Source organism: Mus musculus, chromosome 10 (genome assembly GCF_000001635.26).
Source record: "Mus musculus strain C57BL/6J chromosome 10, GRCm38.p6 C57BL/6J".
Classification (NCBI taxonomy): Eukaryota; Metazoa; Chordata; class Mammalia; order Rodentia; family Muridae; genus Mus; species Mus musculus.
Genome location: NC_000076.6, coordinates 83,599,832 through 83,622,255, shown reverse-complemented (window position 1 = coordinate 83,622,255; position 22,424 = coordinate 83,599,832). Strand labels below are relative to the sequence as shown.

The window sequence follows — 22,424 nt, the reverse complement described above, 5'->3', positions numbered from 1 at the left end:
TTCAGTGTTTCCTCTCGCTGTCGTCATTCTCTTGGCGACCTTTCTGTCAGTTTGGTTTGGGGATTAAGTCATCTTGTGCATGACGGGTGAGGTGCCATGCTGTGGGGTCATGATTATTGGTGTTGGCTTGTGGCTGTGCACTGTGCCAGTTTGTATCATTTTCACTGGAACCAGCACCATGCCCACTGGTGATTTATAAGTCAGGTTTCTACAGTGGTGGCAACAGGAAACATACGGGAAGATGGCCTAAGACACTTGAGGGCTTCAGCTTATAGGCCAGTATAGCTTATACTTCCAGGATAAGTACCTGACCATGTCCTGTCCACCCATCCCCAGGAGTCCATCTCCCTTACAGACCCTTGGGGGTGAAGTGTGATGGTAGCCACTAGGCCAGGGTTTGTGGGAGCTGAGGAGCGAGGGGCTGTGGACAGAGCATGTGCCCTGGCTTCTTCACATGGCTCCAGCTCTTCTGCTCTGACATCTTTTCTTTTCCTTTGTTCAGAAGTCAGCACTTTGAAGGATCTCTTTGGACTTGCCAGCAGCGGTAGGCATTTTTTCATTCTTGGTGCATGGGCTTCGGCTGTGCATGAGTGTCGTGGGGGCAGGCTAGACAACCATTGTTCTTGCCCTTTGACCCTTCCCGGTGCTCAAATGTCTTTTATTTTTAGAGCACGACCTGTCAATGGCAAAGTATAGCAGGCTCCCTAAGAAGAAGGAGAACGAGAAGGTGGGTGTTCCTTCAGTCACGTCATGGACCTCAGCTCCTTCTGTGACTTCTGTGAGCTTGTGGCATGGCTGCTGTGTGGTGGAGCTCTGCTCCTTTCCTGAGTCTGCACCTTCACATTCTTCTGTACCTCGTGTGTACAGCTCATCACAATTCTGTGCACTGTTTCGGAGCCACTGTAAATTCTGACCGTGTGCTGACTGACTTCTCTGTGGTGCTCTGTCCTGCTGTCTGACCCCGTACTGATCAGTCTCTTGAGCTCCCGTTTAGCTGCCGGCTGATGTTTTAGTATCCCAGGCAACGGAGTCTGTCTTCATGCACACACTTGTTAGTTCTGCTCGTGACTCCCTTGAGCTGAGCTACGCCCGGGACTATATATAGACTTTTGCATGGACCAGGTGTGTGTGGCTTGGGCACTTGCTGCTGAACCATTTTCCCAAAGAGTATCAGTGGGCACTGCCGCTCGCAGGGTATTGGCTTTGCCTCATACAGTCTCGGGGACCGGGGTGCTGTCGTGTTGTGATTTCACTGGGGCTCCTTTTTAAGTTAAGGTGGAACCTTCTCTCTGCGCCATTCTGCTGGTCATGGAAATGTTTATGATGAACAACCAACTATGTGTGAAAGTTTGTGCTCTGGCAAAATTCCCAGACCCTGTGAGCGACTTGGGTTCCCTTTCCCTCTTCCCAGGCGAAGACGGAAATTGTGAAAGAGGTGGCGGCTGCCCGGCGGAAACAGCACCTCTCATCCCTTCAGTACTACTGCGCACTCAACGCACTGCAGTACCGCAAGCGGGCGGCCATGATGGAACCCTTGATAGGCTTTGCCCACGGACAGGTAGGGGATGAGAGGAAACCCCGAAGCAGCCATCAGGAGAAATGGAAGCCTCGTCATGGCAACAGATGCACAATACCCTGGGAAAGTTCCTAGGGCTCAACTGTTACCAGAGCTTCCAGCTGGGCTCGGCCTGTGAGGCCATATGTTCAGGAAGCTATGGCCTCCTCCCAAGCCTCCCTCAGGGAAGAGCCTGCCTGCCTTCCAAGAAAGCGAGTCCTGGTTCTGCTTTCTGCCCAGGCCGCATGGCTGGTGCAGAGCCCGGTGTGTCCACATTGCCTTCACAGTGGCACCGCAGGCTCACCCCAGGAGCCGGGCTGTGCATGTTCCTTTCCTACTCTGCACTGTCAGGCTCACCCTGGCTGGCTCATGTGCAGACGGCATGCCCCTGAAGTTACTGCGTGTGCTCCCTCCCGGGGCCGGGGGAATGGTACCTGTGCTTTCTGAAGTCCTGGGAGGGGGGTGGGGGGGAGGGGGCACTCAGTCAGCATCTTCCCTCCTAGTTAGTGATCTGCTGATCCTTGTCTTAGAGATGCTCCAGTTTAAGGATGTTGACCCAGCTGCCATGGCACAGGCGAGTGGCAGGGGCCGGCATGAGTTTTCCCTGCTTTAGCCCTCCGTGACTCTCAGCCCTTACGTTGTACAAGACAAATGCACCCAGAATCTTAGGTCATTTGATAATCTATGAACCGAAAATGAGGAGAAGAAACAAAATGTTTCTAAGACCTGTTACCAATTGAACACACATGAGCATCTCTGGCTTCTGTATGCATTTTAAATTACATGTATTTGAAAAGAAATACATCAGCTTCACTAAGGGGAAAGGGGTGTGTGCCTGGGCATCTTTAAGCAGCCAGACACAACTGTCTGTTTTCCTGATGTAGTTGCTACATGTTGAATGGGGAGTTCACTGAAGCCAGCTTATTCCTGCAGAGGTATTAACTCAAATAGGGCAATCTAGCCTCTCTGTCATCTGAATAAAGCTGGGTTATCCAAAACTAAGTACTGTCCTGTTGGGCCTTCAGCCCTCGGCAGAGCCACCTAGCTCCCACACAGTGGGCACCGTGCTGACTCTCTGTCCCTCCTTTATTACACCTTGGACCCGACAACTGACCTAGCCATATTAGAGAACTATGCTCTTTGCTCTGTGATTATGTCCTGTGTGCCGTCCCTGCATGGCAGCCTTTGCTGGGGCAGTAATCCCTGCTCACTCACAAGCCCAGGAACATGGAGAGGGAAGATTTGTATATTGTCTCAGTCTGCAGAGCTTGCTTGGTGGTGGACAGTTTCACAGTACCCAAGGGATATGGCCAGCTGTTCTGTGCTTTCTCCCAGCCGAGGACTGACTACACCAGCTCTCCTAGCCAAGCTTTTTAAATGATTGTAGTTTGGCTCCAGGAGGGAAGAGGAGAGTTCAGTGCTGGCACACACGCAACCCCGGCCTGGGAGGGCGGGGCTGTACCATCGGGTGCTGTGGCAGAAGACTGGGGAGAGGCGTTTTGTGTTTCACCTAGAAATTCTCCTCATTCGAGACACAGCTAGAGTTCTCTTGGCTGAGTGTTGCGTGACGCTGTGAGTTGTTGTGTGACTCAGAAGTATGTGCTGTGCCTCAGCCCTCAGGTATCAGCCTATGGGCATCGCCTATGCTAGCTGAAGGTGTGAGAGCACTGCACCCAGCTGTTGGCAGGCCCACTTGGTAGACTGCCCAGGCTTTGTCTCCTGCTTAGGGACGTGGGTTGCACCTGCTGTGGCTTCTCTGGTCCTTAGAACATAGGCTTGAAATTGATTTTAGTTCCGAAGCCTCAGGATGGAGGTTTTTATCAGTTGTATGGATTTTCCAAAATCACACTCTGTGTGTGTGTGTGTGTGTGTGTGTGTGTGTGCGTGCGTGCGTGCGTGCGTGCATGTGGAGAGGGGAGCTTGCACATGCCCTGGCATGCATGTGGAAGTAAGAGGACAACTTCAGGAATCAGTTCCTTTTATCATGTGAGTCCTGCAGACGTGGGGACAGGTGCTCTGAGCCATCTCAACAGCCCTGTGAAATCCTGGAGTGTATAAGTGACCTCTCATGTGTATTTTCAGGGTAAGCCCTAGGCAGTGGGGCTGTAAAGCCCCTCCATTTATTCTGTGCTTGGGATTGGGTCGCTCCAGAGAGCTCACAGTAACTGGAGAGCAAGTCAAAGGCTTAAAGCAATGCTCCAAAGGAGGTCAGCAGGGAAGGACAAGAAACCCCAGATGCTGAGCCATTAGAAATGCCGAAGGCTGATTTAAAAGATGAAAACTAACTGATGAGTATCGTTTGGTTTTTGATGTTGCAGGGATTGGAATGGATTTACAATGTTAAGCTGAATTAGAGGTCAGCAGGCCAGAGCCTCCCACATGTGTATTACCGCGTGGGGATAATCGTGTTCATCGGCTGTCCATACCCTCCCTGACCTCAGGACAGGTGCACACATTCCTGGGTTCTCAGATTAGAGGGAAGACTATCCAGACACTGCTGATAACACCACTCAGGCCACACTCTGCTTCCTGTCTTTGCGGCCTTGTGTCACAGCTGGGAAAGTCTTCACAAGAGAGGGAGGCTGAGCTTTGCAGGCTGGGCAGCTGCATTCTTACCATCTCTCTTTCCCTTGCCTGGCCTGGCACATGTGTTGGCACCCAGACCTAGGAAATGAAGCAAGTAGTCCTTCCTTCAGCACCAAACCTGCAGTTTCATTCCAACTTCCCAGGTCTTCAGGGTACCACTGTCCCATAGGCAGAGAAAGCACCCATCTCAGAACCCTGGGGAGCAGACTGCCTCACCTAGTTTAGCAGCTGCTTAGTGCCAGATCCCCTTTGTGCTGTGGTTGGAAGAGGCTCTTAAAACTGGGCTCTCTAGCTCAGGTTCCCCTCTGCCACAGCTCAGTTCACCATCTGTCCGTGTATGCGGTGTAGGGCCCGGTGAGTGTGCTCAGGCAGGTAGATGGTAGCCCTCAGCGAGGGCAGGCATCTCATGCTGTACTTCATCAGATGCTTGTCCGTGTGCTGCTGGGCCTGAGCATCCCTCAGTCTCCTGAAGGAGCCACCACAAGGCTGCCAGGCTCCACCTTCTCCACTGACAAACTTGGGCCTTCTCAACCAGTGTGCTGGAGGTGGGCGATGGCGAGATGCTGCCTGATTACCAGCAGGAGGCGCTGGCGACCCTCAGTTGTCCCACAAGGTCTCACAGTTCGGGAACTGGCCACTTAGCCTTCCCAGCTGATGTACAGAGTACTGCAATTGTATCTTTCAGATCAACTTTTTCAAGAGAGGAGCAGAGATGTTCTCCAAAAGTATGGACGGCTTCTTGTCATCCGTTAAAGACATGGTTCAGAGGTAATGCTGCTCTCAGGCGAGACCTGGGTTCCTTCTGTCTTCCCAGTCAGTCAGCCTCTCTGGGAGGTGGGGGAGCCTTCTGTCTTCAGAGGTCAACAGAGCCCCATTACCCTGTAGCAGGCCAGGCTCTCCCAACATGAAAACTTGTACTTCCCATGGAGTCCAGGCACTTCTGGTGTCAGAATCGCTTGTGTTGATGTGTGGGTGACACACGCTCTGAGCTTGTGAGAGGTGGAGGTTAGCTTTCCCTCTGGGATTATGGGATCAGCAACCAGAAGTGCTTTAACTTTTGAGGACGTTCTAGCTGTCGTACTAGTTTACCCTAGCCTTCACATTTACTTCAGTGAGCTGTGGTGCAGCCATGGAGTTCATGCTTCAAACCCCCATCACTTTCCTCAGATGGTCTTACCTGTGCTTGGTGGTTGGGAGGGCTGCCCTGGCTCCTGCCCCTGTCCCCTTCCCTGACCCCTGTGACAAGAGTGAGGTGGCTCATGGACCACATCTGCAGACTAGTTTCACCAGAGCATGCATGTGTCACTCTGCGTATCTGTGCAGACTATGTGTGGGTTGGGTTTGGGGAGGGGGTGCTATAGTTTAAGAGATAAAAAATGGCAGGAGGAGGGGACAGGAAGGCCAGAGTTCAAGGCCAGCCTGGAGCACATGAGACCCTTTCAGAACCTCTTACCCTGCCCCCAAAGAGGGAAATACACAGAGTGGAAATGATGGCTGTGGAATCTTCATGTGGAAATGGGGACGTGTTCCTGATGCTGTTACATCCCAGATAGCTGAAAAGGGCCAGGAGGAATTTAGTCAGGTGCGAGTCCATCAGAGGCTCGGAACATGAAGGTAAACCCTGAAGAGCCAGTACCAAGCCCTGAACTTGCCTAGTACCCAGCAGCAGGGAGGGACACAGGTCAGACTTAGTGATGCCAGAGAACAGTTTGTGAAATCCACATCACTTTCTTCCTGTGTAGATGGTTAGTCCTGGGGAATGTTAGAGCACAGTACAGAACCTGCCATTCTGTAAGAGGGCCCGTTCTCTCTCATCTCCTAAGTATAAAGTTTCTGTTTTCTTTTTTAGGCAGGGCTTCATTTTGTAGTCCTGACTGGCCTGGAACTCGCCATATGGACTAGGGTGGCCTCAAACTCAGAAAGATCTGCCTGCCTCTGCTCTGCCTCTGCTTCCTGAGTGCTGGGGTTAGAGGTGCGCATGCATCACCGTGCCTGACGCTAGCACTTGAACACCAGCAGTGTTCTCCAGGCAGGAGGATCTAGTGCTGCCACACTGTGTGCAGGTGCCTGACGTTAGCACCCGGAACACCAGCAGTGTTCTCCAGGCAGGAGGATCTAGTGCTGCCACACTGTGTGCAGGTGCCACCTACCCACAGGAGGCCTCAGGCATTGTCTGGTGCTGGCACTACAGCTTTGCGTTATGCAGGGGGGACTCGGTAGCCTACGTGCTCACATGTTTTCAGAACTCAGCTGAGGGCTGGACAAGGCAGCATGGTTTCAGCCACCCTGAAGAGCTTGGCTTTTTTAGTCCTTAACCCCATGGTGATATATCATGTGCAAGTTAGAAAAATACTTAAACAAAACAAAACAAAAACCCAGCCAGCTTTGAAGAGTTGCAGGTGAAGCAGTTATTTTTCTACTGTGTTCTTTGGGGTCTTGGAAGTTTCTGATTGGTGTAGGATTTTGAGGCTATCTGTATGGGGCTTGGGGAGAGCAGAGCAGCTACTTAAAACCGGAATAGTGTGCCCGGTGTCATACTGCTGCACTTGAGCATATCTCTGAGGACACACGTCTTTCAAGAGACGACTCTGTCCACACAATCTGAAGGACCTCAGTGGGTCTGTCCACAGACTGCCCCAAGAATCCTGTATGTGGCTGTCCTCCTACTCCAGTCTCCACCTTGCCGGGGCACAGTGATATACACCTTTAATTCCAGTACTCAGGAGGCAAAGGCAGGCAAACTCTGTGAGTTTGAGGCCAGCCTGCTTTACATGGTGACACACACACACACACACACACACACACACACACACACACACACGCGCGCGCGCTAACCCTTCCTCACCTTGGCAATGAATAGCAGGTTATGCCAGTGAGGTTTGATTGTTAGTGCCAGTCCCACCATCTCAGTAGAGGAGTACCTGGTCTGTTCAGATGTCAGAAGAGCTGAACTCTCACCTAGGCAAACTTGAGAGCTGGGTGGAATGTCCAGGCTTAGAGAAGAGGAAATCCTGAGCTCTGCCCTTGAGAAACTGGATGTTGTGACTCTGCTGTACATGTCTGCCTCATTCCTGACTGCTGTAGCTCTGTCTTCTCATATAACTTCGTGTGAAGTGGGTCTCCTTATCTCTAGTACGCGTTCTCAGATATGTGGGCCATGTGGGGATTTCTGTCTTAGACTTTACAACCTACACCAGTCACCAGTACGGAGAGTCTGAGTCTCCTGTTCCATACAAAAGTTCCAAGTTTTCTATACATCAGCGTATGTGCATGTGAAGCCAGGACAGTCACACCAGAGCCTGGTCATTGGCTCCCTTACCCTCTGTTAGCAGTCCTTGACCAGTGAGCCTGAGCCATCTCAGGGCATAGTATGACTGTCTTAGGACAAGCCTTGGCCTTGAGTTACCATTGTACCTTCATATTTCCTGGCCATCCCTCCCTCTGAGTCTCCTCAAAGCCTGAGTTAGGCACTGTTGTCCCCTTCCTTCCCTTGGCATGGAGGGACTTTGATAGGCTACCTGTACTTGGACCCTGAGGACGGGCTCACAGAGCAGTTCCTAAGATCTGCATCAGATAACTGAATGTGGCAACCCTGAACCAGTGTTGTTCTGGAATGGTGGGCTTACGTCACTTCTGGTAATGCAGCTTTCCGGGCATTAGTAAAAAGGGTAAAGAGCGTGGCTTCATGGGAAACTGGTGGCTCCGTCTGTCATATAGGATGCTTCGGTGGGTGAGGCAGACCCTGCCACCGTGGCTTAGGAGTGCTGAGTCGGCCTGTGGAGAGTGGCTGACCTGAAACCTTGTGTCTTAAGCATTCAGGTGGAACTGGAAGCTGAGGCAGACAAGATGCGGGTGTCCCAGCAAGAGTTGCTTTCGGTCAGTGAATCTGTTTACACTCCGGACATTGATGTGGCCACAGCGCAGATCAACAGGAACCTCATCCAGAAGACTGGTTACCTCAATCTCAGAAAGTGAGAGCGCCATGCACACTTTGTTTTCCCTGAGAAGTAGTCCCAGAAGCCATCGCTCGCGCTGCCAGTGAGGCTGTGTGTAGCAGTAGTCAGCAAAGGATGGGCTCCCACTCCTGCCTGATTTGGGAAGCTTCTTGGGCCCAGGTTCCAAGCTGTACTGAGCAGTGGCTGAGAACCCAACCATAAGGACCTGGGGTCAGTGCCCTTGACTCCACATGTTGCAGGCCACCCTTGTTTAGGTGTCATGGTCACTTAGATGTTGTCACCCCAACTACTGAGTTACAGCCCTTGGCCCCTGCTGGCTGGAGGGTAGGAGCAGTGCCCCAGAGCCATGGTCAGTTAAGTCCCTCCAGATTAAATTCTGCCTGTCATGGTCTTTGGAATAGAAGACTGTCAGGTGTAACTGCTTCCAGACCCCAAGAGGCTGTGCCCATCGAGTATGGGGAGTGTTGGAATTGGTGGCTGACTTGGCTGAGATGTAGATGGCCTCTGTCTGGGGCACCCACTTCGTATTGAATGACATTCTAGTGTGTTGGGACCCCTCCAAGGTTAACAATTGCCATTAAAAAAATTATTGGAAAAAGACACATAGTGCCTTGCATATACATTCTATTTAGAAAACATTAAGCCAAATGTTCCTACCATTTGGCTTATCTGATGTAATGGCTAGCTCTTTCTGCAGGTGGTAGCTCTCCCAGGCTAATCTGTGTGAGACTATCCCCATTAGTTCTGTAGGGGGGAAAAATCCACAAAATTTTGATGCTTTTGCCAAGAAGCTGTATTTTTCTCTTATACACAGTACACCAAATGAGAACGCCCTCCAGTTAGAGGCCACAGGATTGGGGGAGAGGCAGTGTGACCCTGGTGACTGGTAGAATCAGTGTAGTTCAGTACTATATCCCAGAGAAATAACTGGTTTTCAGTTCCTAATTGTGAAGGACAGATTCTAGTTAAGGCTGGTGGGTTTGGAAGCCAAGTTTGGCCACACTCAGGGTGAGGAGGGTTAAGCATCCGTGCCTGCATAGCTGGCATTGGTGCTTTTCTTCCTCATGGAGCAGAGCCTAGTCTTCCCTCTGACTCAAACAAAAGGTATTTCTGTCACGATTCACAAAGTGAGTTTTAAGGTTTCCTTTTAATGCAAAGGCATTTCTAAAATGCTGCCAGTTCCTAAGAACAGGCAGATGGTATGGGGTTGCTGTCCCGTGCCCTAGTGTTAATGGACCTTCACATACAATTCCCACAGCAAGACCGGACTGGTCACCACCACGTGGGAGAGGCTGTACTTCTTCACCCAAGGCGGGAACCTCATGTGCCAGCCCCGGGGCGCTGTGGCTGGAGGCTTGATTCAGGACCTGGACAACTGCTCTGTGATGGCCGTGGATTGTGAAGACCGACGATACTGCTTCCAGATCTCCACGCCCAGTGGCAAACCGTATGCCTCAGAGCTTGTTTGGGAGGACAGTGTAGGAAGTGCCCTTACTGAAGGCCGCTAGCTCTAGTTCCCATGTGCCAGTCCTTCTCAGGAGAGGCCACACTCCAGGCCTTATTCTTCCAGAAAATGGTTTTCTGTTCTCTAAATAGATGCAGGTGATTTCTGGTCCAGCTCACCGTATTCAGGAGCCCCAGTAAGAAGCCAGCTCTGAGTTTTAGAAGGAGACATATATGTGTATATCCAACACATGTAGAAGCAGATGCTTGTCGGCAGAGGTAGAAGTGAGAAAGCTGTGACTCCTGTTTCTTAGGGGCAAGGCTAAGGAGAGCAGGAAGGAGGCTGCCCAAGGAGCCATTTTATATCAGGACAAGAAGTGTGAACAGCACAGTCCGCTACAGACATGCCACTTAATCACGAGGTCCTCACACCTGGGGACCTTAGTGGCCCAAAGAGGTCATACCTCAAAATGTGGTACCCTAGAGTTACCACAGTAGATTCCATCCCGGTGGCTCCTCTCGGTGTGCAACAGTGGTTTTAAGTTTGTGTTCAGAGTTCCAAATCCAAGAAAATCCCACAAGGTGGTGGTGAAAGAGTGGGAACCCAGGGCCATCCCTCCCCAAGTCAGTAGAGCAGTTAGTTGGACACTGTCCTTCCTCTAACCGTGGCCAGTGGCTCACAACTAAGACGCCCAGGTTCTAGTGGCCCCATTTGCTTCCTGAGCATCCCTGGGCCTGGATCTCCTCAGATGCAAAACAGAAATGGTGTCTGTGTTCCTTCTGCCACAGTTATAAGGAACAGGTAGGAGCAGAGTCCTTGAAAGAGGTACGGCCATTGTGAAGGTGGAATGCCTTCAGCATATGGACCCTCGGTTCTTAGATACCAAGTTGTATCTTTGAGAAGGATGAATACTCTCCTGTCAGCATCTAAGAAGAGGATCAGACAGTCTGCACTACAGTCATAGGCTAGATGGCTTAAGTCCAACCTTCTCACGCAGAGGAGGAAGCTGAGGCTAGATGGTGCAGTGTGCTGGTGGAAGAGCCAGCCTGCAACCCCATTTCCCTTCCATCCCAAAACGCTGCTTTCCTGGGGTCAAGTTGCTATAAAGAACATTCCTCAGGTCCTGAGACCTGGGAGGCATTCCCCCTTCACGATGGCCTTACCTCTTCCAAGGACTCTGCTTCTACCAGGCCCTGTGTTCCTGATATCTTGTTTGTTTCAGGGGAATAATTCTCCAAGCAGAGAGCAGGAAGGAATATGAAGAGGTAAAGCTTTGTCCGACTCACGCCTGTCTGTTCATCCGCCGGTCGGTCGGTCGGTCGGTCGGTCGGTCGGTCCGTCCGTGTGTATGTGTGTGTGTGTGTGTGTTGTGTGTGTCTCAGAGAGACAGAGATTCAGTATTCTTTCTAATGTCCTCCACAGTGTGTGTGTGTGTGTGTGTGTGTGTGTGTGTGTGTGTGTTGTGTGTGTCTCAGAGAGACAGAGATTAAGTATTCTTTCTAATGTCCTCCATAGTGGATATGTGCAGTAAACAACATCTCCAGGCAGATCTACCTGACGGACAACCCAGAGGTAACTTAACCGCTTGCACTCCTGCAAGGAGGCATCCATTCCTGGACTGAGCATGTCTCCTGTGGCTTACCTTTAGGCAGTAGCCATCAAGTTGAATCAGACGGCTCTTCAGGCGGTGACGCCAATTACAAGCTTTGGGAAGAAACAAGAAAGCTCCTGCTCCAGGTAAGCAAGGACGAGGAGAAATTAGCCTGTGCGGAGCCACGCTGTATTAGAGATTTGAAGTGAGTTCTTCCGAGTTCTCACAACCCTCCACAGATTCCACTGCACCCTGTGCAACAGACGCAATAGTTACAGCCGGAAAAGTCAGTAATGTGCCCACACTCACAGCACAGAGAGAGGTGGGATCAGTATTCAGACCTGATTGTCCAGGGCCACAGCCACACATGACAGACCCTCCTGCAGCTGTGTTAGCATCATGGTACCGTAGCTGTGTCACCTTCTGTGTGTCCGTGGTCTGGGCTCAGCCTTCTCTGCATATGCATAGGTTCATTAAGTGCATCCAGGTTTCCACTTACTTGACTACATTTCTCTAATTCTTATACTACGTCTTACAGTCATGTATTAGCATTGAATATTTGGGGTTATGGGAAGAGTCACATCAGATCACCTGGCCGGCCTCATCCCTGTAGCCCTCCTTGCCTCAGCCTCCCAAGTGCTGGAGTTACAGGTATCCTCTCCCACACCTGGTTTTCCCATCTCCATTAGCTGAGCATTTCCATGCACACAGCTTTTCCTCTGAATACTGCCTAAGGATGTATTCTAGAGCTCCTACATCTTATCTCAGTGGGAGTTTTCAAGTGGTTAATTAGGTAGGAGAGGTTTGCCTTTCTGTTGCATTAATGGCATCAAGGGGCATATTAAAATCAAGACTCTAACTGTGTCTTTTAGTGGCATGGTAGAAAGAACTCCATCAGATGTCCTACAAATACTTAATGGCCCAGAAGGCAGGAGTCCTTAGGAAACTCTGATTGTGTAGCTTCTCCGGGTTTAGGCACCTGGCATTGGTCTGTGAGAAAGAACGATAGGTAAGGCCACCAGATAGATTTGAGTCATTGCAGAAAGCCTTGGCGATTCCTGCTCAGGGATTACAGGCAGTGTACAGGCCAAAGGATTGAGAAAGGGGCAACACTGCATAGAAGTATGTCAAGTAGCCATTGCAGTCCCTATAAAGTATTCAGTTAGGACATGTTTGAGAAACCAGAAAATGCTGATGTAAAAATACCAAGTGAAAAGATTCTGGAGGGCTCTTGTGGCCCAGACTGTGTAAGGAATGGAAATGTTGTGACATTCAGTGCCCTTCAAAGTTTGCACTGTACCTTAAAAAGGATTTTTAAAGGGTAAAGTTAAATGACAGCATTCTGTCCTCAAGAGAAGCAGCAGGACAGTGTAGGACAGGCTCCTCACTGTGCAAGCACACTACGTTTACAGGCGCTGTCTCTAGCTGCAGATGAGACACAGTGCAGTGCTCAGGAGGCACAGGGGACCAAGTACTGTGACTTATTGAAAAGTATCAGAGAATTCAGAGAAGGGACAGAAGAATGGCTGGCACAATGGTATAACGGAGCCGGTGCAAGGAGAATTGGCTAAGCATTGGGATGGAACTCACAGGAACAGGAACACGTGGCATGTTTGCTGTCTCTCTCAAGCGGTGGTCTAGTGAGTGGAAAGGGGATTTTCAGAAAATTACAGTTGGGTTGCAGTGAAGTGTCAGGTCCAGATGTTTTGTTTTTTCAGCTAACATGTCTTCAGTACCTACTATGTGTCAGTGTGAGCTGGCTGTAGCCTCAGTCCTAAAAACCCATTTCTAAGGGAGAAATTATTATGTAAGTCCTAACGCACTGCTCAGAATGGTGAGCAGCAGAGGGACTGACTATAGCATGAAGAACTGAATGGCTCTAAGCAAGGACGTGCAGTTGTGGAAGGTTTATTTGTAGAATGGCCTGAGAGCAGTTGGAGGCTCCTTTGTATTTCAATATGTAAAAGTCACAGCAGCATTAAACAAGTGCAAAATTTGATCAAGATTTTCTCCCTTTTTATATTTTAGTCAAAACATAAAAAATTCAGACATAGAAGATGACAATATTGTTCCCAAAGCAACAGCCAGCATTCCTGAAACAGAGGAACTGATTGCACCTGGGACACCCATTCAGTTTGATATTGTACTTCCGGCAACAGAATTCCTTGACCAGAACAGGGGTGGCAGGTAATACCTGAGGTGGCAGGCTTGGGAAAATGAGCGGCAGTTTGTCTATGTCTTTACCACCACCAGACTGCTACTGGGGTACCCTGGGATGCCAGGAGCTCAGGTGCTAAGCATCTTGCCAGCTGCAGCTGTCAGGACTGCTGACCTCTGGCTGACCTCTGGCTGACCTCTGGCTGTCCCCTAGGCGCACCAACCCTTTCGGTGAGACGGAGGATGGCTCATTCCCTGAAGCAGAAGGTAAGTGCCCAGGCTCACGGCTCTTTGGCCTGTACAAATGAAGAGGGTCCCGAACGTGAGAAGTCCTGTCCTAAAGCTCCAGCATGTTCTGTGAAAACTTGGACAAAAAAGGAAGGCCATTTTAGCTTTAGCCATACCATGCCCTTTTTGAAGCTCCTGCCCAGAGGCACTATCAAATCTAATTTGTTATTAGATTTCTATAGAGCAGGTTTTTCAGAGGAAAAAATGATCATATTTAAAGTGGAATCATGGTAGCTGAAGTGACAGAAGACATCTATAATCCCATCATTAAGGAGGCAGAGACAGAAGGGTCACTGAATTCAATGAAGCAGATGTTGAGATCCAAGCCAGGACAATTTCAGTAATTTGAAGCATTTGCAAGATCTCTAATATGGCTTCTTGAAGGGAATCTCACATTGTTTCTAGGATGCAAGTCTTTCTAATGACTCCCCTCGAGTTTAATAATACTTGAGAATTTACAGGAGCCAAGAGTCCTTCTCAGGGGTGGTTTCTCAGGGCTCGTGTGCTGCTCATAGAGAGGGCCCAGGGTTGCTTTCGGTTCCCATTGCCCACATGGCAGCTCACAACCAGCACCAGAGGGCCCCACGCCCTTTTCCAGCCTTTACATGTACCAGGCACGCAAGGTGCACATAAACTTAAAAATTTACTTTAAATCTACTTGAACATTGCTAGAGAAAAGACTCAGCAGTTAAGAGCATCTAGTGTTCTTGCAGGGGACCGACCGCAAGCTGGGTTTGCTTACCAGTACCTGTATAGCTGCTTATAACTGCCTTAGCTCCAGTTCAGATCTGACACGGTTTGGCTTCCACAGGCACACATAGCACATGCATATACATATACAAACACATACACATGTGAGAAAAACCTTATACACATAAACAAAAATAACCCTTTAAAAGGGATTTGGCTAAACTAGGTTTTGTTTTACTGACAGACTCTGCTTTAGAAATGACTGCACAGCACCATGTACCTCAATGACTTGGCACAGTCCACACACAAGTATTTTAGATTCAGCTGGGTGTGATGGGCCATGCCTAGCTGAAGTCATAGAAAACATCTATAATCCCATCATTTGGGAGGCTGAGACAGAAGGGTCACTGAATTCAAGACCTAATTCTATGAAGCAGACTTTGAAATCCAAGCCAGGACAATTTCAGTAATTTGAAGCACTTGCAAGATAATCCCAGAACTGTAAAGACTGAGACAGGAGTCACTGTGTTCAAGACCAACCTAGTCTATGTGGCAGGATCTTGCCTCAAATAAAACTATTTATGTAAAACTAACTCCAGACCTGGGCATGGTGGCACTCACCTTTAATCCCAACACTCAGGAGGCAGAGGCAGGCAGATCTCTGAGTTCAAAGCCAAGTCCAGGCTAGCCAGGGCCACACAGAGAAACCGGTCTTGAAAGAAAAAAATTTAAAAAAGACCACGTGTAGCATGTTTTTAGCACGTTAGTTTTGTAAACAAGGATGGGGTCTTCTAATCATCTTTCAGTTGTTGCTCAGTACTGTTAGACTATGCCCCCACTGACCCTGGCCTATGGCAAATGCCTGTAGTACCAGCTATTGGGGGTAAGCAAGGGGAGAGTGAGTAGGTATGGAGATGGCTCAGTGGTTAAGTGGACTGGTGGTTCTTGCAAAAGACCTGGGCTCTGTACCCACATGGTGCTGACAATAAGCCGGAATTTCAGTCCCAGGAGAACAGATACTCTGTTCTGGCCTCCAAGGGTACTGCATGCATGTGGTACACTGACATACACGGAGGCAAAACACCATCAGGAAGGGAGGGAGGGAGGGAGGGGGGGGAGGGAGGGAGGGAGGGAGGGGGGGGAGGGAGGGAGGGAGGGAGGGAGGGAGGGAGGGAGGGAAGGAAGGAAGGAAGGAAGGAAGGAAGGAAGGAAGGAAGGAAGGAAGGAAGGAAGGAAGGAAAGAAAGAAAGTTAGCTTTAAGAAAATGTCCTGGGCTGGTGAGATGGCTCAGTGGGTAAGAGCACCTGACTGCTCTTCCAAAGGTCCAGAGTTCAAATCCCAGCAACCACATGGTGGCTCACAACCATCCATAACAAGATCTGACTCCATCTTCTGGTGTGTCTGAAGACAGCTACAGTGTACTTACATAAAATAATAAATAAATCTTTAAAAAAAAAAAAAAAAAGAAAATGTCCTGGTAAATCAATCAGTCAATAACAAATAAGGAAAAAATAGCTTTAAAAAAAAGCCCTGAGCTTAGGACTTGCTTGGGCTACAGCGTAAGTCCAAGGCCAGCCTGTGCAACTTCTGAGAGCTGGGGATGTAGCCCAGGAGTAGGACACTTGCTAATGGAGCACAAAGCCTTGGCTCCACTCTGAACACTTAGGGGCAGGGTGTCCCAAAGACACATTAAACACAAATTGGTAATCTTTCCATTCATTTATAGGATGTAACTTTGGCTCTGTGGTAATAAAAATGTGTATGGATCAAATGTGGCCCAGTATTACATCTTATTTCTCATAACTATTCAATGGCCCACAAATTTCTGAGAGGCAGTGGGAAAGGCTCACTGAGACTGAGTGACAGGATGTTCATCTGTCACCACTCAGCATTTTGTAGCTGGAAAAACAAGGGTGAGTCTGTTGAAGCTCCACAGACAAATACAGACAGTAAGGGGTCAGAGCTTTTGTAACACTGGGCTTGTTGAAAGCCAGCCCAAGTCTTCACCTATACCTGTGTTCATGCGATGCTGAGTGCAGCGTGTTCTCTTGCAGACTCTCTTCTGCAGCAGATGTTCATCGTTCGGTTTTTGGGATCAATGGCAGTTAAGACAGACAGCACGGCTGAAGTGATTTATGAGGCAATGAGACAAGTACTGGCTGCTCGAGCTATTCACAACATCTTCCGCATGACCGAATCCCATCTCATGGTCACCAGTCAAACTCTGAGGTACATTCAGTTCACTTCAGACTCATTCCTCCCTGGGTAAAGAATGCTTACCCATCTGGAATGTTAAAATCCTTTCTGCATTTTGATATATAGAATAAAAGGTACATTCTGACCCAGAGCTGGGTTGGGTGTGGTAATGCATGTATGCAATCCCAGCACATGGAAGATGGGGTCGAGAGGACTGAAGCCAGCAGGAACCTGTCTTCAGATCCCTGTTATCAGTGAATATAGATTAGTCCTGACTGAAATGCTTGGGCCAGCACTCTTCCTGACTTTGTTTTTTCTCTTTTCAAGTAATTTTACATGCATGTATACATACATACATACATACATACATACATACACACAAAATGAGATATCTTGAAGATGGGACCCAATTTTACACATAAAATCTGTTTCATTTGTACCTTATACATACACAGTTACTCTACAAATTATTTTTAATAATTTTTCACCAGAAACAAAGTTTCATGGTATGGAATTTTCACTGTGGTTTCATTATCTATATATTTCTAACCTAAGTTTCCAGATTAGCAATGTCCAAACCTGGACTGTCCCCAGTGATGCCACAGCTATGCAGTCATCTTGTCATCTCAGAATATAGTTTTTAGAAAACAGCAACAGAGAACACGAATCTATGAAGCCATGCAGCATCCATGTGCAGCTAGGCAGGAGCCTGGGAGGGCGGTCAGGCTCTAGGCACAGGCTGTTACAGGCCATTCTGCAGCCACACAATACATGCTGCCTGCTTAGTTGGGCAGACATGTTTTATCTGGTGTCATGGTATTTCTAACAATACCAATCAGGTCAGTTTCACGCGTGTCGTGGTTGCTTGAGTTAGAGGTGTAGCACGGGTTTAGATGCTATGCCTAGGCTCATTCCTGGTGTGGCATCTCTTCAGTCCTCACTGCACGGTACTCTTCCTGCACTGAAGTAGCACACTGACAGTACTTAATGTGTGCCAACTGGAGAAAAGGCAGCCAGGACTTAGCTTCATTCTTCAGTATTTGTGTGTGTACACATTCTTCAGGAGGCCAGAAGATGACTCTGGTGAGTGAATCCCAGGGAACACACTCATCAGGCAGCCTACTTCATTATTGCCAACCTACTTCATTATTTAAATCTCTTTAAAAAAAAAAAACTTGTTAGGGATCTTATTCCTGAGAATTAAGATTGACAAATAAAACCCTGACTTTAAAAAGCTTCTGTACAAATTGACACATGCTTTAAATCTAAAACTATCTCTGCATATCTGCTTATTGTAGACATTTTTTACAAACTGTATTTTGCTTTCACCTGTGAAATTTGCATCAATCCCTCAAAAAGTATGACACCATATGTCAATTAATTTTAACGCCAGAAGGACATAATAGAAATGTATCTGTTTACAGTAGCAGCAAGTCACACAGTAATGCAGTGCCAAGAAACACCGGCATTAGCAGACACAACCTAAAACATGTTTTAAAAGGCATTAAAGATTTATTCATTATTTTGGTGTGTTATGTGCCCTCTGGGCACAGGTGGAGGCCAGAGACAGACATTGGGTGTCTGCTCCTGTCCCTCGACACCTTGGTCCTTAAGTCTCACTGAGCTGGCACCTTGCTCCACTCACGGCTAGGGCAGGTGCATGCAGCCACACACGGCTGTTAATGTCTATGCTGGGTGTCTCACACAGCGGGTGCTCGGACCCACTGAGCCATCCTTCTCCCACAATGGCCTTTAGCGTCACAGCCAGCCGTGTAGAGTGGTCAGGCTGCCGAGTAAAATTCCAGGAATTTTACAGAAAATTCCAAGTAAAATTCCAGGAATGAAGTGTCCACGCATTGGTCTTCCTTCCTGATTTTCTTGTTTTTTGGAAGTTGTATCTTAGGTATTCTAGGTTTCTGGGCTAATATCCACTTATCAGTAAGTGCCTATCAAGTGACTTCTTTTGTGATTGGGTGACCTCACTCAGGATGATATCCTCCAGATACATCCATTTGCCCAAGAATTTCATAAATTCATTGTTTTTAATAGCTGAGTAGTACTCCATTGTGTAAATGTACCACATTTTCTGTATCCATTCCTCTGTTGAGGGGCACCTGGGTTCTTTCCAGCTTCTGGCTATTATAAATAAGACTGCTATGAACATTGTGAAGCATGTGTCCTTCTTACCAGTTGGGGCATCTTCTGGATATATGCCCAGGAGAGGTATTGCTGGATCCTCCGGTAGTACTATGTCCAATTTTCTGAGGAACCGCCAGACTGATTTCCAGAGTGGTTGTACAAGCTTGCAATTCCACCAGCAATGGAGGAGTGTTCCTCTTTCTCCACATCCTCGCCAGCATCTGCTGTTACCTGAATTTTTGATCCTAGCCATTCTGACTGGTGTGAGGTGGAATCTCAGGGTTGTTTTGATTTGCATTTCCCTGATGATTAAGGATGTTGAACATTTTTTCAGGTGCTTCTCAGCCATTCGGTATTCCTCAGTGAGAATTCTTTGTTGGGACTGTCTTATCTTTCCCTCAAGCAGGCCTTACTCTTCGTACATGGGATATTTGTGGGATTTAACTCCTATGAACAACATGTGTATGGTAATGAGTCTCTTACAATTTCAGGTTGATAGATCCTCAGACTCAAGTGTCAAGGGCCTGTGTAAGTACCTGTTACATCTTAACGTTCATAATCACACCTCAGTTCTCCTCTGCCCCTGGAGACCGTCCTAGGCACAAGATAACTTTCCAAGTCCCATGACTATCCCATCCCCATATAGTACATCCTCAGCTTTGCCATAGAAAACAATGTTGTTGGTTTTTAAATTCCAGTTATGTAATTATTCATTCTGTCTCGTCCTGTCTTTCCCCTAAACTCTCTTCAAAAAGTTTGAGCTTACCAGTGTCACACAGTTTGCTGCTCATCAAGAAAACAAAAGACTGGTTGGCTTTGTCATCCGGGTGCCGGAGTCCACAGGAGAAGAGTCTCTGAGCACATACATTTTTGAAAGCAACTCAGAAGGAGAAAAGGTATTTGCCTGTACCTCAGTAAGGCTATTCTCCAAGGGCCTGGGGTTTTCACTGTCCATCCGAATACCTGGCTAATTGTTTATGCCTCCATCCAGACATTCAGACAATAATACCTTCTAAGAAGGCCTCACTGAAAGGGAACAACCCTAATAACTAGATAGAATTGTTTCGTATCATGAAATGTTAAAAAGCATTCTAATTTGTTCTTTTAAGGCCGTGGTTCTCAACCTTCCTAATGATTGCTATGGTGACTTTCAACCATGAAAGTACTTTCATTGCTACTTCCTAACTATCATTTTGCTGTTATGAACTGTAATGTAAATATCTGTTTCTGATGGTCTTAGGTGACCCCCTGTGAAAGGGTTATTAGTTAAGCTCCAAAGAGGTTGTGACCCACAGGTTGAGAACCAGTTTTAAAGAAATTAAAGCAAAGTAGAAAGAGAAATAGAAAAACAGTCTCAGAGGAAGCCAAGGAAAGAGCATCAAAAGTGTTCCTTTGTATGACAAGCACTGCCCTCAGCTGGTCCTTCAGATTCATCAAAACCAGCCCTGTCATTAAGTATTTGTTCATATATCACAGTGTATATGAACATGTGGGGGAAAGCGTCCCGCTAAGAACTGCAAACAGCAGGTTACTTGGGTCTTCCACTCCCTGGGATATTTCTGTTGTCATAACAGCGCCACTGAACGAGGCTCCTGCAGCAGACCCCGTCTTCCAGTCTAGGTGTGAGCAGACAGAGGGCTCACTGTGCTCCTTGGAACATACTGTTTTCTACAATTGTTTACCTCTTCCTATCTTGGCTAAACACTATTTTCTTGTCTTTCAGATATGCTATGCTATTAATTTGGGGAAAGAAATTATTGAGGTTCAAAAGGTAAGATGCATTTTAGGGCTGTTTCAGTAACCAAGACATTTGTAGACACAGTAATATTCAGAAAAAAAAAGCACCCTAAAACAAAAACAACCCTCCCAGCCCCACCCCCACCTCCCACCCCGTGCTATGGCCTGTGCTCTGGCTCAGGTGACTGTCTGGTAACGCCTTTCCTCTTAACAGCACTGTTGCAGCATCACTTTACTAATTCTCTCGCTTGTGTTCAAACTGGCTAGGGTTCTTCTCTTTCAAACTACGACACAATACTTACTTCATCTGCACTAGCACCCAGTCCCTAGAGGCTGGTGACAGGCAACAGCCCTGTCAACCACCAACCAGGCGCTTACTAGATATGAGCAGAGATGGAGACCTCTATGCTACTCAACAGTTTGCAGTCTTCCATTCACCTAAAAAGCCGTTAGGTGATTGATGTAAGCCTGGACAGCGGGAAGTGCTGCCGAGTAGACAGACAGCAGGCAAGGGTCTAGGTGAGAAGTGTGCACGCCTGCTTGTAGCAGTCTGCTGTGCAAGAACCACCGTGAGCAGGGCGAGGGCAGTAGAGTGCGCTCCTGCACAGCTTCTGCCTACTCCAAGTGGCTTTAACGATATACAAGGCAAGTTTTGTGAAGCTTTGTGTTGCCATGTGGACTCTGGAGGAGGCACGCATTGCCCAGAGGAAAGCCCCTGGGAATCTAGATGTAATCCTCGAGTCTTCAGATGACAGCACAGACTAGAGTTAGAAGGAATGGGACTACAGCTCACAGCACTGAAAGCCAAGCCAGAGGTTCAAGTGCATCTTAAGCTTTTTCTTTCTCCCCTCTCTCTTAAACTCTCTTAACTTCAGGATCCAGAAGCACTGGCTCGATTAATGCTGTCTGTACCACTAACCAATGATGGAAAGTATGTACTGTTAAACGATCAAGCAGATGACACTGGCGGAAGTCCAAGTGAAAACAGAGGCGCAGAATCTGAAGCATAACTCATTTGGGCATCGGGGGTCAGAGCACGTGGGAAGGAGAGCCACTCCTTAAGCAGTTTTCAACTTCTCTGCCGTACAGGCACAGTGACCTGAATTTAGAACACCGACAATCACGTGCGGAGTGTACCCTTGGATGCCCTGGCACAGAAACTTGGGAGGGAGACAATAAGAAATGGGTGAGAGCGTGCCTACACTCTACAAATGCTATTTTAGGTGCTTTGTGGTAAGTCTTTGCTTCAGACTGTTGGGTACCCAGAACGAGAGCTATAAAAATGCATTGTTCACTTTATTTGGATAGCAGCGCTTCAGTTCCTAGGATCCTTTTATAAATGGTAAAACCCTGGATTTACAATTTGTTAAATACTAAATAGTTCCTATTAATATGATCTATTTTTGTATTTTACTTAGTTTTAAGTGCCTGTCATTCTGAAGATTATATATTTATAACCCAATGGTCTCATGCCTGGACCTCATGGCACTGCTATGCAATTTGGTCTCAAACAGACAGCAAAGCCTTTACAACAGAACCTTTCTGAACCAGCTTTCATTCAAAAGCTTCAGGTCCTCTTAGATGCTTTCTCTGGCTACTCACTGTGAGCAAGGGACAGTTCTACTAGTTCCTGTTTCTTCTGAGCCAGACCTTCCTCAAAGGGACCAATTAATTTAAAACTCACTTGAAGCTCAGCTGGCTGTGGGGCTGTCTTTGAAGTTCTGGTTTCTACCTTGATGTTTCTGGTTCGTGGGGTCCTGGACCAATCTCCAACCCCTAATTATGAAGTAAAGGTCTTGAAATCATGCAGCATAAATTAATTGTAACCATCTTCAACAACCTGTCTTTGTAATAATTTAGCAATAAAAACTGTTTCATCTCAAACTGCTTATTGTGGTTAGTTTATAGACCACCCTTAGAAGGAAACTAAAGTCTTGGTATGTGGACCAGATTGGCCTTGCAGTCTTGCTTCTGAGTGCTAGAGGTACAGCTGTCATCAGGCCTGAGTATCAGTGACAGTGACATAGCTACATTTTCAACACTCAGCTGAAGGATGAGTCCAAGGCCAGCCTGGGCTAAACAACA

At 47.8% G+C, this 22,424-nt stretch overlaps 1 protein-coding gene across 10 annotated transcripts in view; it reads left to right on the top strand.

The window, feature by feature from the left end:
* Appl2 (adaptor protein, phosphotyrosine interaction, PH domain and leucine zipper containing 2) overlaps positions 1-22,223 on the top strand; it is a 48,845-nt gene extending 26,622 nt beyond the window's left edge. For 6 of the 10 annotated variants that reach the window (XM_006513511.4, XM_011243404.2, XM_030245027.1 and 3 more), the window contains 16 exons: positions 503-544; positions 669-727; positions 1,412-1,558; positions 4,827-4,909; positions 7,954-8,112; positions 9,356-9,544; positions 10,764-10,806; positions 11,057-11,113; positions 11,190-11,278; positions 13,161-13,319; positions 13,504-13,556; positions 16,322-16,496; positions 19,094-19,130; positions 19,358-19,498; positions 20,326-20,373; positions 21,215-22,217. In XM_006513511.4, the coding sequence (XP_006513574.1) occupies positions 503-544; positions 669-727; positions 1,412-1,558; positions 4,827-4,909; positions 7,954-8,112; positions 9,356-9,544; positions 10,764-10,806; positions 11,057-11,113; positions 11,190-11,278; positions 13,161-13,319; positions 13,504-13,556; positions 16,322-16,496; positions 19,094-19,130; positions 19,358-19,498; positions 20,326-20,373; positions 21,215-21,349 (1,616 nt within the window). In that variant the 3' untranslated portion in view covers positions 21,350-22,217. Of the gene's footprint in view, positions 1-502; positions 545-668; positions 728-1,411; positions 1,559-4,826; positions 4,910-7,953; positions 8,113-9,355; positions 9,545-10,763; positions 10,934-11,026; positions 11,279-13,160; positions 13,320-13,503; positions 13,557-16,321; positions 16,497-19,093; positions 19,131-19,357; positions 19,499-20,325; positions 20,374-21,214 lie in introns of those variants that run through there. The other 4 variants (XM_006513509.4, XM_017313895.2, NM_145220.2 and 1 more) reach the window with 3 other exon arrangements.
* The last annotated feature ends 201 nt before the right edge of the window (positions 22,224-22,424 follow it).